The 16502-nt window shown below is 42.0% G+C and overlaps 2 protein-coding genes across 2 annotated transcripts in view; both read right to left on the reverse strand.

Moving 5' to 3' along the window:
* The window catches only part of DDX55 (DEAD (Asp-Glu-Ala-Asp) box polypeptide 55), an 18900-nt gene extending 10112 nt beyond the window's left edge, over window positions 1-8788 (reverse strand). The window contains exons 1-7 of the mRNA XM_008591352.1: window positions 8671-8788; window positions 6183-6233; window positions 6004-6090; window positions 4578-4669; window positions 4436-4498; window positions 3519-3668; window positions 1044-1233 (exon numbers count right to left, since the gene is read on the reverse strand). Of these exons, the coding sequence (XP_008589574.1) occupies window positions 1044-1233; window positions 3519-3668; window positions 4436-4498; window positions 4578-4669; window positions 6004-6090; window positions 6183-6233; window positions 8671-8778 (741 nt within the window). The 5' untranslated portion in view covers window positions 8779-8788. The remainder of the gene's footprint in view (window positions 1-1043; window positions 1234-3518; window positions 3669-4435; window positions 4499-4577; window positions 4670-6003; window positions 6091-6182; window positions 6234-8670) is intronic.
* A 2632-nt stretch (window positions 8789-11420) lies between these two features.
* TMED2 (transmembrane emp24 domain trafficking protein 2) overlaps window positions 11421-16502 on the reverse strand; it is an 11255-nt gene continuing 6173 nt past the window's right edge. Inside the window, exon 4 of the mRNA XM_008591361.1 lies at window positions 11421-12952. Within this exon, the coding sequence (XP_008589583.1) occupies window positions 12828-12952 (125 nt within the window). The 3' untranslated portion in view covers window positions 11421-12827. The remainder of the gene's footprint in view (window positions 12953-16502) is intronic.

Raw genomic sequence — 16502 nt, forward strand, 5'->3', positions numbered from 1 at the left:
AGGAAGGAAGGAAGGAAGGAAGGAAGGAAGGAAGGAAGGAAGGAAAAGAAAGAAAGAAAAAAAAATGTCAAGGGCCAGTACAACTCCCACTTCCCATGAGCCCATCTAATTTCAACAACACTCTCCAGGAAGTTGCACTAGGGGTAGTTTCTGATTTGCAAACTCATCCTACCTTTAACCATAAATTGACACAACACAGCAGCCTCATCCACCTAGCAGTCTACAGCAATAAAGACACCCTGGTTTTGAAACCAGCCTCCTTCTTTGTAAGCAGCAGTGATCAGGAGCTAAGGAGCCCTTTTGGGCCTAAAGAGAAGCCCTATCCCTGGGCTGATGGGATGATGTGCTTTGTAAGCAGGGACGCTAGCCTGTGGGTTCTCCAGGCTCCCAAAGGGTGCTGCCTCCGCCACTGCTCACACTCTGGGAAGCCTTTTGGCCTATCCCAGTGACCGGAGAGAATGGAACAGGTGAGGGGGTGGACTCATTACTGAGTCAAATTTCCAAAAGCCTGTCCACTACCTACTGAGGAAACTACAGAAAAGGGTAGCTAGGATTTACTACTACAGATTCAGCTATTCCCAGATGCAGGTCAAAAATACAGAACATTTAGGTTACAGAGAAGAACGAAGCCTCCTTTACAGTGAGTCTGTCACTTGATTCTTTCTGTGTGTTTCACCAGCCCATCTAGCTATGCCCTTCTGTGTGATGCAGACATGTTCCGACAGGCCCAGCAACCAGTGTAAGATCATGCCTGCACCCAGCACACCAGGCATGTGTAATATAAATGTTCGGCTACCTGGGGGTAGGAGATTCAGAGACACTGTCCTTAAAATGCATTTATGCCCAAGTTAACTTACTTATTCACTCATTCAACAAGTAGGACCACCTGGACCGTTTGTCCTAGATCTATCCCTAAATGCATTTTAAATGTGCCACAGGGTCTCTTTTTATAGATTCATGTTTCTAATAAATTGTGAATTCCGAGAGCACTCATCATAATACTAAATTGCAGGCCTGAGTAAGAAGATGGCCAAGGTGCCCACCATGTAGTAGTTCTCCAGGCGGGAGGGAGTCTTCTGGGTGCTGCTGGCTGCCACACCCTTCTCCTTCACCGAGACCCGGACAGGGTTCCGGAGGCCCGCTCTCACCAAATTCTCCACTTCCTGAGTCTGAGTGGCAGAGAAGAGGCCTGTTCTCCTCTGCTTTGGCAAAAACTCCAGGATGGTGTTTATGCTGAAAAGAGAGGGCTCACAATTAGCCCCTCACCAGAGCTTCGTGATACTAAACAGATATTTAAAAAGACAGGAAGAGAAGCCTTCAAAATATTTATAGAAGATACTATTGGGAGGTGGGATTATGAGCAATTTTTGTTTCTTCTTTATACTTTCACTTTTCCAAGGTTTCTCCAATAAAAGCATATAATTATACTTTTATAATGGGGGGCAATTAACAGAGTGAAATTAAGACAAAACTGTTGGAGATTAAAAACCACTGAGCTGTAGACTTTCAATGGGTGAACTGTATGGTATGTGAATTATATCTCAGTAACGCTGTGTACTAAAAAAACAACAACAAAAGGAAAAATTTAAAGAAACCATGGAAAACACAGATTTGCAAACTCATCCTACCTTTAACCATAAATTGACACAACACAGCAGCCTCATCCACCTAGCAGTCTACAGCGGGTTCGGATCCTATATAGGGATGGCCGGTTTGCTCACTGGCTGAGCCTGGTGCTGACAACACCAAGCCAAGGGTTGAGATCCCCTTACCGGTCATCTTTTAAAAAAAAAAAATAAAAAAATAAAAATAAAAAAAAAATAAAAAATCAAGATAGAAGAACTGGAATTAAAATTGTGTGTTTCAGGGTATATATTTAATTTTTTAATCCATTTTGAATTGATTTTGATATATGGCAAGAGGTACGGGTCTAGTTTCATTCTTCTACATATGGTTTTCCAATTTTCCCAGCACCATTTACTGAAGAAGCAGTCTCTTCCCCAGTGTGTGTTCTTGGTGCTTTTGTCAGAGACAGATGACTATAGGTGTATGAGTTGATTTCTGGGTTCTCTATTCTGTTCCATTGGTCCATGTGTCTGTTTTTATACCAGTACCATGCTGTTTTGGTTATTATTGCTTTGTAATATAGTTTAAAGTCAGGTTGTGTTATGCCTCTGGCTTTATTTCTTTTGCTCAGGATTGCTTTGGCTATCCGTGGTCTTTCGTTATTCCATATGAATGTTAGAATGGTTTTTTCCATTTCTGAGAAGAATGTCATTGGAATTTTGATGGGGAAACACTTCAGGAAGTAGAATTGGGCATGGGCATAGACTTTATGAATACAACCCAAAAAGCACAGGCAACCAAAGGAAAAACAAACAAATGGGATTATATCAAACTAAAAAGCTTCTGCACAGCAAAAGAAACAATTACCAGAGCGAAAAGACAACCAACAGAGTGGGAGAAAATATTTGCAAAATATACATCTGACAAAGGATTAATATCCAGAATATACAAGGAACTCAAACAGCTTAACAGCAAAAAACAAGTAACCCAATTAAAAAATGGGCAAAGGAGCTGAATAGGCATTTCTCAAAAGGAAGATATACGAATGGCCAACAGACACATGAAAAAATGCTCAACATCACTCAGCATTTGGGAAATGCAAATCAAAACCACTCTGAGGTATCATCTCACTCCAGTTAAGCTGGCTAATATCCAAAAGACTGAGAATAATAAATGCTGGTGAGGATGCAGAGAAAAGGGAACCCTCCTAAACTGCTGGTGTGACCGCAAAATGGTGCAGCCTTTATGTAAGATGGTATGGAGGTTCTTCAAACAATTACAGATAGATCTACCATATGACCCAGCTATCCCACTGTGGGGTATATACCCAAAGGAATGGAAATCATCACATTGAAGGGATAGCTGTACTATGTTTATTTCAGTGCTATTTACAATAGCCAAGAGTTGGAACCAGCCTAAATGCCCATCATTGGATAAGTGGGTAAGGAAAATGTGGTGTATCTACATAATGGAATACCACCCTGCTGTAAAAAAGAATGAAATATTACCATTCACAACAACATGGATGGACTTAGAGAAATTATATTAGGTGAAATAAGCCAGGCACAGAAAGAGAAATACCGCATGTTCTCACTTATATGTGGGAGCTAATAAAAATAAATAAATAAATAAATATACAAACAAATAAATGGGGGGTGGGGGTGGATAAAGACACAACAATCAATAATTCCTTGATAAGTGAACACATATGATGTTGATGCAGTGGGGGAGGAGGAATTGGTAAAAGAACATGAAAATCAACTACACTGTATATTGATAAGTTAAAAAACAAAATAAAAGTAAAATAAAATTGTGTGGTAGAATTTGAAGGCTCCAACTACCTAATGATTTGAAATTCAAATGTCATTAGTGATAAAGGAATTCCATTTCACTATCCTTTTCCACCAGTATCACCCAACTACCCAAAGCCAGTGAAATCCAAAATCTGGTACCTTGCCTCAAATCCCATGTCCAGAAGTCTGTCTGCTTCATCCAGCACCAGGACATCCAGGGCTCTCACACAGCTGGCCAGATCCAATCCCTCTGCCTTCCTTCGGAACATGTCCTCTAAGCGGCCTGGAGTTGCCACGATGATGTTCCCACTTTGGAAAGAAAGTCAACACACCATTCATTCACATGTGGTCTATCGCTGCTTTCACACTGCAACAGCAGCCGATGCAACTGCAACAGAGATCGAGTAACTGCAACAGAGATCACATGTCCACGAAGCTTAAAATATTTACCATCTGGTCCTTCACAGAAAAAAGTTTGCCAACCTCTGACCTAGAGCAAGTTATTCAACCACTGTCGGCCCTAGGTAATTCATCTGTGAGATGAGGATGTTAATAGAATTAAAGAGAATCTTATGTAAGATCACCAACTGGCAGACTGAGGGCCAGATGTGGCCCCTACAAACTGGCTGACTTGCAGGGTGTGTTTTTAAAATGTGGATTACATGCCAACAGCTAAAAAATCAGGATACACATGAATCTGGAATTCCATCTTGAATTTTAAAAGTTCAAAACCTGGCAATACTGAGTCCAGAATCTTGCCAGGCAAGTACCAGCTGGAGATGATTACTGGGGGCAACTACTGGCCGGCTCCTCACGACCCTCCCAGCCCCCTCCCCCACTCATTTATATCATCCTCCTGACCCTGCAAAAACTTAAGTTTGTGGGGCGTTCATCAGAGCCTTCTGGCAAGGAGCCAGCAGAGCAAACTGGGAGGCTGGCCTGGAGAAAACGCCTTTTTTGGGGGGGAGGAGATTGCTGAAAGGGGCACTTACGGTTAGGCCTACATCATACATTGACTCCTCTGGGGTTCAGTGCCAAGAGCAAGCAACGAAAGGAGCAGAGACAAGCAAACTTACCCTTGCTGCTTAAACCTCTCAATATCTTCTGCAGGATTCCTGCCTCCGATCCAAAGAATCTGGCTAAAACAAGAAATGGGTCTTTGAGCAAGTTGGGCAAAACAACAGCCCATAGCTGACAGGAATACTGCATCCGATTTACCTGAACTGTGGGAAATGCTTCGTGAAATGCGACAGGACCTCATATATTTGAATGGCCAGCTCTCGAGTGGGGGTGATGATTATGGCTCCAACCTATCCAAGTAGACGTAGGCGACACAGTTAACAGTATGAGAGGTTCCCAGAGCTGAACACACAAGCCCCACACCCTCTGCCTCACAGTGGAAGGTCCCAGAGAAACAGTACTTCCTGGACTTTCTCAGCAGCATCTGGTCACAGCACATAACTACAGATTCTCCTAGACTTAATGACACAGTTACATCCTGATAAACCCATCATAAGTTCAAACTATCTTAATTAGAGAATGCATTTAATACATCTAACCTGCCAAACATCACAGCTTAGCCTAAATATGCTCAGAACACTTACATTAGCCTGCAGTTGGGCAAATCATCTAACACAAAGCCTATATATAATAAAGTGTTGAATAGCTCATGTAATTCACCGAATACTCTACCAAAAAAGTGAAAAACAGAATGGCTATATGAGTACTCAAGGTATGGTTTCTACTGAACGCATATGGCTTTTGCACCAACATAAAGTAGGAAAAATCATAAGCCAAACCATCATAAGTCGGGGACCATATGTATTTTGAATTGGAATACTCTACCAAAAAAGTGAAAAACAGAATGGCTATATGAGTACTCAAGGTATGGTTTCTACTGAACGCATATGGCTTTTGCACCAACATAAAGTAGGAAAAATCATAAGCCAAACCATCATAAGTCGGGGACCATATGTATTTTGAATTGCAGTCATTTGTTGTTGTTAATCACAACAGTTATACTTTATAGTCACCCTGAATACTGAATTAGTGAATATTGAACCACTCTTTCTAGGGGAAACAGCGAGTCTCTAGTCACATTTTTGTCAACCATGCCACCATATATTACCTTGTTTTATGTGTTTCTGCTTAAAGACACCTTATTTAATATATACTATGTTGACTTACATTGAACTCCCAGCCAACAGCACTATAACTCACACCTGAACAAAATTTATCTTACACATGGATTTTCTCCATAGGAACATCATAGCCTTCTTGTGCTCAGGAACACTAGACAGCACTTCAGCACTACACTTGGGGGATGTTTTGAACAGCAAAATCACCAACAAAAAGCACCAAAAGAGTGCAAATAACATGGCACTAAACAGACCACGAAAAGGACACTTGTGTATGGCAGGAGAGCAGAAACAAAAGGCAGCTCTGTGTATGCCCCTGAATGACCTGAAGTCCCCGAACATTGATTTGGGGGTTGCAAATCTTAACAGGCAGGCAAATTTGGAAATACAGAAGCCACAAGTAATGAAGATCAATTGTCTTATTTTCTCACGTTTTTGACCAGCTTCTTACTCAACTTTGAATTCTCGGTGACTAAATGAAAATAAATCACTTTAGCTGTCCTCACCTGACTCTTTTTTAACTTCTCTTCCCTTCTCAGAAGAATTTCCAGGATAGGGATGATGAAAGCCAGTGTTTTGCCACTACCTGTGACCTGCAAAGGCAGAGAAAGTTTCGGGTTGCTTTTCTTCACAGTTTATTTGGGGGAGCACATGAGGACAGGCTACATTTACACAAGGTACTCACTGCTTCTGCGGCGACATCTTTGTTTTTCATAAACAGAGGGATGGTGGCGGACTAAAGAGAGAGATTGTAAAGCACTGGTTAGAGAATGCCATGAAGCCCTAGGGACATGCTGGGTGGCTTTGGTCCCCACCAGAAAGGGGACTCTGAGTAACCAAGGCACCACAGAGGAGTTGAATCAAACATGGCAACAGAGTCTACAGTGACGGTGTGGTGGAGAGAGCAAGCTGAGCTGGGAGTCCTGAATTCTAGTCCTCCCTCTCCTACTTCTCTCTAGACCAGGAAGGGGTTGAAGACACTGTGTTTTAAGGTCCCTTCCAGCTCTAGTATAATAGACCAATGATTCAAATAAACTCTTTCATTTTAAACACTGGAGGACCTCCAGATTTTACAAGAAGCCTGAGCCCTTTGGTTTCAAAGATCAAAGTGGCAAAACCTGAAGTAGATTTAGGTTTTGGCCTTGAGGTCACTCCCTCCAGGACTCTGCTGGATCCCTAGAGCCTGAGCACACCCCATCACAGCATGTATCATACTATTCCGACTGCCTCTACACAAGTGATTCTCAACCTGATTTCTGTCACCCACCCACCCCCAAGGAACATTTGGTGATATCTGGAGACACTTATGGTTGTCAAAACCCAGGAAATGGAGGCTGCTACTGGCATCTAGTGGGTAGATTCCAGGGATGTTAATAAACATCCTACAATGCCCAGGCAGCCTCCACAACAAAGAATTTTCCAGCCAAAAATGTCAATAGTGCCAAAGTTGAGGACCCTGCTCTTGACCACTGCTGTCCAGAAGAAATATAACATTCATGATTTTAAGTTTTCTATAACCACATTAAGTAAAGTAAAACAGGTGAAATTTTAATAATATATTTTATTTAACCCAATATAAAAAATACTGTCACTTCAACATTTAATCAATGTTAGAAAATTAATGAGATATTTTCTATTCTTTTTTCATACTAAGTCTTCAAAATCCAGGGTGTTATTACACACTTAGAGTACATCTCACAATTTGGACTAACAGTACTTCAAGTGCTCAACAGCCATGTGTATTAGTGACTACAGCAGTGAACAGACAGCTCTACACAATAAACTCTTGTGTGCACTACATTCTAAGGCATAGCATGAAGAACTCCCAGACTTTATCTCCAGTTGTGCCTGCTGCTTCTACATCTTTCCTGGGGATCTTATGGACGTCTCAGAACTTTCTTGATTCTCCCTCTGAAACCTGTTACTCCTCCCAGCCATCTTCATCTCAGTAAATAGTTAACACCATGCGCCCAGATATGAGGAACAAAAAACTCAGGGTCCCTCTAGATTCCTCTCTTTCATAACCCCATATCCAGTAACTCAGCAACCTTAAAGCTATCCTGAATTTGACTTCTCAATCTCCACTGCTTCCACCCTGCTCCAAGCCACCATCATCTCTCACCTGACAATGGGGACCTAACTGACTTCCCTGCTTCTTCTCTTACCCATCTAAAGTCCGTTCTCTACACAACAATCATACCCCTTCCCTTCCTGTACAGCTTCCCATGCATTTAGAATCAAATCCAAGCTCCTACAAGACCCTGCACAATCCAGCCGCTGCTTTGCTCATCTTACACTACTCACGGTACTCAGCCACAAAGGCCTTCATTCTGTTGCTCAAAGCTCACTTCCACCTAGCCCCAGGGCATCAGCACTGGCATTTCTCTCTCCTGGAATAATCTGCCCCAATCACCCCACAGCCAGCTTCTTCTCAATTATTCAGGTCTCGGCTCAATGACCTCTTCAGAGAGAAATTCCCTCACACTCTATCTTATCTCCTATCCTGCATCTGCTCCTCACTATTACATCAGTCTGTTTTAGTTCCTTCATAACACTTACAACAATCTGAAGTTCTCTTATTCCTTTATTTCTTTCTCTAGCTCCTGCACTAGAAAATAAGGCCCATGAGTAGGTACCAATACTGCAGAATACCCGGAGCCCAGAAGAGTACCTGATACATATAGGTCCTCAATAAATATTTCTTGAATGAATGAATAAATCGGGTCAGGGCGCTTTACTTAGCCCACATGATAACAAGAGCAAGAAACATTTACTGAGCTCCTATGTGCCGACATTGTCTTACTTAATCCCCACGACTACCCTACGTTATGGGGATGTTATTTTCCTCATTTCACAGAGAAGGAAAATGAAGCACAGAGAGGTGAAGTCGTTTGTCCGTGATCTCACAGCGAGAGGGCAGAGCCAGGACATGAAGCAGGAACTAAGGCCCCAGCACCCAAGGGCGCTCTACTGCCGGCCGCCTCTGCCTGCCTGATCATTACCCAGCTTAGCATCACCCCAGTACGGGCAGCCTGAAGATGTGACAAAAATCCCATGGGATGAGGACAGAGGGCTCGAGTCCTGGTTCGATCACGTACCGGCCGTGTCCGATTAAGCGGATGCCTGCCCGCTCTCAGCCTCACTTTCCCCACCTGGCCCCCGGGGACGGATACCTGCACCGGCGTCATGTATGGGAAACCCAGTTCCCGGAGCGCACCCAGAACCCGCGGGTGCAGGGGCACCTGCAGCGACTCCCAGGAACCCTCCGTCACGTGCTCCATGGCGCCCTCCTCCGCCGCCTCCGTCGCCACTGCCACGCGAACGCCCCCAGTGCATCGCCAATGAGCACTTCCGCTTCCGGCAGCGCCCGGGGTCGGCAGGGAACCTTGCTTGAGCCGCAAAGTTCCGGAGGACCGGGAGGGCGCCCTCGCCGCAGGAGGGAGAGAAGCCCACTGCGGGAGAGTGAAAGCGGGCGGCGGGGACAGGGCCCGAGCAGCTCCACCCGCCCGGCTCTTCCACTTTGGCTCCGGGCACCTTCCCACACCGAGCAGGAATTTCGGCGAGAGGGATTCCGCCCGGCTCTCCCACTTTGTCCGGCAGTTGGAGGCAGGTGGCAGCACAACACCGCGTCCCGGCCAGTAGACCCTGGGGCTGGCTGGAGTGAGCAGAAACGTACCCCAGCCCTGGAGTCCCAGTTTAACAGACATGCAAAATAGGGCTGACGGTGGGGAGCAAAGCCTGGCCCGTAACAAACGTTGGCTTACTTTCGAGGACGTTACGGTCAGTCCCACACAAGAGCACTGCCTTCCCATTGCTGTGTTCACTGTTGGCTTGGGCCATGCATTGTCCACGCACACGTTCGTTCGACAAACTTTTACTGACCACGCATTATGTGCTGGGCTCTGTGAGGGAGTATCTACTTCATCTATGTGCATGGCTTGCTCCCTTACATCCATCAGAACTTTTGAAATGTCACTTCTCAGTGACGCCTTACTTTCCCAATCACTAAAACCCCGCACCCTGCTTTACTTTCCCTCCTTTGCACTTAACGTTATATACTATATAACTGTCCCGGCCGCGGGTGGCCCCTGACCGTCCCACGCGACCCGGGCTGGCCCGCTCGCCGTCTCCGGAGTCTAGTGGGCTCCGAGCCTTCCAGTGCCTAGGTTACTACCCCGCACACAAGCCGCCGCCCCCGCGTCCAGCCATTCTGCGCCCTCTCCGAGCCTCGGTTTCCTCGCCTGTTAAAGAGGCCTTTGTGAAGAATGGGCCCGCGGCCCAGGGTCTCTGACTATCGGCTGGAAACCGGGACTGGATCGGCACCGCCTCGTTCCGAGCCCTGGGCCGGGCGTGTCGTCCCGTCCCTGTCCCTGGGAGGGCCTGGTCCCGGGACTCTTCAGACTGGTGGCGGAGACAGGAGGGGAGCACAGCTCGGCGAATCAGAGGGAGCCCAGAGGGACGTCTGGGAGGGCTCCCTGGAGGAAGCGAACTCAGAGCTGAGAACTGAAGGACTGGAAGGAAAGAGGAGCTCCCCAGGAAAGAGCCATGTGTCCCAGAGCCTGGGGGGAGGGCGGGGGGATCGGCATGTCCAGGAAACAGAAGTCTGGCTGCCCAGTGTCAGGAGCACAGAGATGGGAGCGGTAGGGGTGGGGGAGACGAGAGTCCAGAACGCAGAGCCCAGATGCCAGATGACTACCAGTCTGCACGATCCGAATCAACTTGGAAGACTGAGTCATATGTGGGAATGACAATGCAGATCGAAACCAGAGCATTAATGTTTTTGTGTTGTTTATAAGTAATTTCTGCGTTTGATATTTTACATACTGTAAGGGAATCTGGCATGGTAGAGTATCTGATAAACCTGATTCCAGGGTAAAAAAAATACACACACACACACACACACACACACACACACACTATAACTTACATATTTATTAAGTTCATCTCCTCCACTAAAAGGTAAATCCCACAACAATGGGGTCTAGTCTCTACTTTATCCCAGTGACTATAACTGCAGAACACAGCAGTCAAATATTTGCAGGATGAATAAGTAGGAATAAATAGTACTTCTGCAGACTCCACTCATCTCAAACTAAATTAAGTGAAAGATAAAAGCCTAAAGCAACATATTCACAGAAATATGATCATCCATCCTCATAACACTTTTGACAACTTGTTTATGAAATGGTACTTCTAGACAGCACTGAAAGAAAAGGCACATGAGAAAAGCATAACTGTTTGCCTTTCGGGTTCAACTTACTAGTTTTCTGATCTTAGGACCCTTTCCAAACTCGGTCCATTTCCAAAATGATTTAACCCAAAGTAATGGCATTTTTAAGGCATAAATAAGACAAAGTAAAGCACACAGCACTGCGCCAAAACAATACACAGTGCTCGATAAACAGTAGTTTCTTTTATCACGAGTAAGTCCTGAGTGTTAATAGAAGAAGAGAATGGTTTCTATAGGCAGAGATGTAGTTTCTGGTTCCACCTTTTCCATTCTATCTGGAATCCTTGGGCAAATCATTTAATCTCTCTTAAACCTATTTTCCACATCTATAAACCAGGTGGTTGAGGAAAATAATTAACTTTATTTTTCCAAATAAAAACATATTTACTATGGGGCCGGCCCGTGGCTCACTTGGGAGAGTGAGGTGCTGGTAACACCAGGCCATGGGTTCAGATCCCTATATAGGGATGGCCGGTTAGCTCACTGGCTGAGTGTGGTGCTGACAACACCAACACAAGGGTTGAGATCCCCTTACCAGTCATCTTTTGATCTTTATAACAGGCATGATTACTCTTATAACAGGCATGATTACTCAGAAAACATGGGCACGTCTCATTTCAAAGAACAGAAAGTTGGTATTTAACGAATGTGAATTAACAATCATTAATATATAAAACAGAATACAATGCTGACTGTTTTTAAAAAGAATTGTTTATTTACTGAACCTGGGGCATATTAAGATACACAACCAATTTTAAATTTACATCTTTTAATTCAATTTTGAAGTGTCTTCACACACGCAAAAAAATTGGCATGCAACAGTATTCCTAAGGTGAAACAGTCACCTTATCAATAAACTGTTGCAAATATTTTCACCTAAGGTTGAAAAATTGTTTATCCTGAACGTGAAAACCTGTAACAAATTTAAATTAATTATATAAAACTCGTTTCTTGTAGTTTTCCCCTTGCAAAGATCCAAAAAAAAATGTACAAGTAACTAATATACATCAGTCACAACAGAATCCTGGATCATCCCCACACTAAAACCAGATGCTCCTTTAATTTTAAATCCATCATCAGAGATCAAGAGAAAGTCATTTCATGTTATAGAAAACAAAATTCACATGTGCCAAAAAAGACCCAAGAGAAACAAAAACAAAAACCCTATTATTGACACTGATGTTCAGTGCCCGAGTTAAACAGTGGCCCACAGGCCACTTGACCAAAAATAAAATAGTGGCTGTAAATCACTGCAATGAAATCCAAGAGGCTTTAACCCTTTGGCATCAGAAATCCAGATTTTTTCCAATTATGTGAATGCATACTTCCTACATGACAAGAGTGGAGAAAGTGGATGTGCCAGCGCAGAAAGAAAAAGAGATAGTTTTGGCTGAAACACCCAGAGAATTAGCTTTGACAGAGACTTCTTACAAGATTAGGCAGAAACCTAAAATTGGTTATTAGCTGCTTGTGTCATCAATTTAATTGGAGGTGATTGAGTCCTAAGGTTCAATGTAAAAATTCAGAGGGGGAAAAAAGTGTTTGGGGGCAAGTCTTATCTTTAAAACAAAAACAAGATAAAAGTATAAAACTACCCAGCCTGGTAGCATACTCCAACATCTAAGAGTTCTGCCATTAGGATGGGAAGAAAATGTGAAGATTCAGAATGTTGTTTCTCATAAGGATTCAACAAAATGAATCTTTAATGAATTGAACCACAGGATGAAGGAATCCAAACAATGCAGTCATTTTAGTATAGTACTATAAGGCTTTGTGACAATTTCCTGAACAAACTGCACTTTATTATGAAAACAAAAGAAAAAGAACACATAATAAGGACTATACTCTCTTATATTTCATTTACAGTGTTTCAGTTCTGGACACAGCATTTAAATAAGAAATTATGCCAATCAAATGTCAAAATTTCACTATAACTTTCCTAATAAGGTGTTTTCCTCCCAACATCTATTAATCACAAAGAAACATAAGCTGTGAATGTACAGTTCAGAAAACAAAAACATAGAAACTAATGACATTATTATGACCAAGGTGTATGGTAAACAGTGAATTATGAGTTTGGGATCATCAGGAAAAGGTTTTTTAAACAACCCTCCGGACTTCAAAAAATCTCTTCAGGTAGTAGATCTGTCCCAATGTCATGGCAACTAGAACAAGAGCTTCAAAGAAGGACCAGAGGACCACTCTGCTATTTGTGTTGTCATTGACTGTTGAGGACAAACAAACAAATAAAATTTAACAACAACCCCCCAAAAAAGCATAGACATTATCAATTATCTCCTCCTCTTTATTCTGTGTAAAAGTAATATTTTTGGACACCATTTGTAGCACTCTTCTTTTATCTTTCATCCCTAAGCAACTCAACATTCTAAGGAGCAGAGATTTTTAGCCCACTCTACTTTTGTATGGGGAACAGAGAGGAAAAGTGATTTGCACAAGGTCACACTTCTAGAGTTAAAACCCAATCCAACCTTCTTTGTCCTTCACCACTGAAATGTCCTACATTATAATCCTTTTTTGCTGAATCAGAAAATTGACAAAAATAAAATTTAGAGATTATTTCAAGATTAGTTATCCAAAAAGCAGTATCTACCAAGTCAAAATATGTCAGTTTAAGTGCCTTTTTCCTTAAACATTTGTTCAACAAATATTTACTGAGCACCTACTATATACTTGGCATTTGTTCTAAATGGGAGAGGTTTCTCAGTTTCATGAACCAATACTGGCAGTTATTACCACACTGTCAAATACAAGACAAATGAACCATTCTCATAATTTCTCCTACTCTCAAGCTAAGGACTTGATCCTTAAAGTAAAAGCTATGACTACTCTATATTAATTTACTCTGCTCAATTTGCCACACTGTTTCAAATTTCTGAACAAATTCTACACCCTTAAACTTTTTGAAACTAATAGGTAGTTTCTGATTTTTCTGCAAATGGCCGATATTAAAAACAATTACAATTAGCAATATAATAACAGTATTAATGACATGAATAAGTGACTGCCATATTTTTATATTTATGTAAACCATTTATAAGAAAATTAACTAGAATCATAATAACTACTAGACTAATGATCACTAAATAAGAAATGAAAAGCAATTAACATGTTTCCAAGCAGACAATTTATAGTTACTCAGAAGTTGCATGCCCAAAAACATTAACTAGAACTCTAAAAACTACCAAAATTACTGAAATTTTAATACTAATTCCATGACATATAAGTTTACTTCTACTGAAAACTGAGTAACCAATTTCTACCATAACTGTGAATGATTATCATTTTAAGATTGTGTCTGAAAGGGGAATAGTTGAATAAATACTTCAAAATATTAAGGAACCATAAAAAGATGCTTTAGAGGGCCGGCCCCGTGGCTCACTTAGGAGAGTGCAGTGCTAATAACACCAAGGCCATGGGTTCGGATCCCTATATAGGGATGGCTGGTTTGCTCACTTGGAGATCGTGCTGCTGAAAACATCAAGGGTTAAGATCCGCTTACCAGTCATCTTTAAAAATAATTAAAAAATAAAATAAAATAAAAGATGCTTTAGAGACACAAGAGAGTCCTTGTCTAAAAGTGACTGAGAGGGCTGAAAACATCAAGGGTTAAGATCCGCTTACCAGTCATCTTTAAAAATAATTAAAAAATAAAATAAAAGATGCTTTAGAGACACAAGAGAGTCCTTGTCTAAAAGTGACTGAGAGGGCCGCCCCGTGGCTCACCCGGGAGAGTGCGGTGCTGATAACACCAAGGCCACGGGTTCAGATCCCTATATAGGGATGGCCGGTTAGCTCACTGGCTGAGCGTGGTGCTGACAACACCAAGCCAAGGGTTAAGATCCCCTTACTGGTCATCTTTTTAAAAAAATTAAAATAATTTAAAAAAACATAAAAGTGACTGAGAGAAAAACAGGATATGAATTTGTATATACAGCTTTACTCACTTTTATGTCAAAATTCCTTTTTCTAGGGGAAAAAACAGGCTGAAAGAAAATGGACTTAAATGTTAACAATGATTACCTTAAAGGGCAGACTATGAGTGATTTCTATTTCTTTCTTTATACTTTTCTGTATTTTCCAAACATTCTAACTGAATATGTGTTAATTCTTTTCCACTAATTATGAAATTTTATTTGAGAAATGTTATCTGCTGCATGGTCTCTTATTTGTGATTGTGAAAAGAAGTACTTCTTTCACTTATAGAAAAATGCATCTTTAGGTTTAACTAGAACGCACTGAAGCATAGTGACATAGGAACGCAGCCACCTCACTGTCTTCAAGCCATTCACACATTAACCTGATCTAGAAGCAATACAACATTATAACAACATTGCAGTAAAGAAAAGGTCTCATGTTCATCTGAGGAGTGGATGCTGTAAGAATATGCATGAAAAACAAACAACACTGTGGGTACCATTTGACTTGCAAAATTAAACCGAGTATCTGAAAATTCAATTTTATAAATTACTAATACTTTTAACATGAGTACTTACTAAGCCCACTATTTATGAAACAAATACAGGCGTACCTCCACTCATATTAAGGACAAGAAAATAAGGTTGGATGTCCACGCAGACTGGAAGACATGAGCTTCCTCTGGCTGCTGTGTCCCCAAGAACTTCCCATACCTTTAAAGCCATCTGGTCTGAGCTAGTTGAAACTGCAAAGCAGCAAAAGCCCTTAGCCCTCAGACTTTGTTCAGTGCCCTACTTACCCTGGAATGGGTTGGCTCCTACCTGGTAACAAGGTAACCAACAAATGTGTTATCTAAGGTGAGGGAGACAAGGTGGAGGTCCCAGAGGGTAAAGAATCTAAGAGTGTAGACGAGAAGAACTCGTAAGGGAAGAGGCAGGAATGTGTGTAGACAAACCTTGGTAATCTCATGCCCCACTCCTCTCCCAAAAAGGGGGGTGTCCTCCAGTCTGTTACATTTACACATTATCCTGCCAAGGTGAGGTGAAGTCTGTGTTCTAGGTCCTGAAGGTTCATTTCCATTAGTAGCAAAAACAGATATGAGAGAGTGGGTAGAAACCACATCTTGAAGAAACTCAAGCTATGCGTATCTCTTTGAGCCACTTTTCTCTCCACTCCCTACCCCAATCTCAGAACAAAGATTGCTGATATAAATCACTTTGCACTTAAAGACAAAGAGTTTGCTCCGAACTACTTGGAGGATGTAAGACACTGAACAACAGATGTGGGTCTAGACCTAAAATAGGGTACTTGGTCTATGTGTCAACATGGTCCCTCTTAATTTTAAATGCAAAAGCATAATATTTACAGCTATATCATGTGCTTTTATATAATCATGTGAAGACTTTTGCAACCTAAGACAAGATTCCAATCACCACTGTTTCTACAGAAAAATACACTCTAAGTTCCCAATTTATAAACTTGGGAACCCAAACTGATCTTCACCTGGTGACTTGCCTACATTCATGTTTTGATGTTTTCCATTCCAAACAGACTAAGTCTCCCATTTTAGGAAAAAGAGTATATCTCAGAAGATAATATAAATCACATTGGCAAAGAAGTTCCAGATTTGTGATTAAAAACTAATGCATTTTACAATGTTTTTCCCTTCTGCTTCAGGAAAACTATTAGCATATCCTTTAGCTGGCCATATATTTTTTAAAAGAACTCTTAAAAGCTTGTGCTGAATCTTAATAACATTTTTTGGTATAGAATAAGTGTCCCTGGGCCGGCCCGGTGGCGCACTGCTACAGTGCGCCGCTTGGGAAGTGTGGTGGCGCT

This window comes from Galeopterus variegatus, unplaced genomic scaffold, assembly GCF_000696425.1.
Source record: "Galeopterus variegatus unplaced genomic scaffold, G_variegatus-3.0.2 Scaffold147, whole genome shotgun sequence".
Classification (NCBI taxonomy): domain Eukaryota; kingdom Metazoa; phylum Chordata; class Mammalia; order Dermoptera; family Cynocephalidae; genus Galeopterus; species Galeopterus variegatus.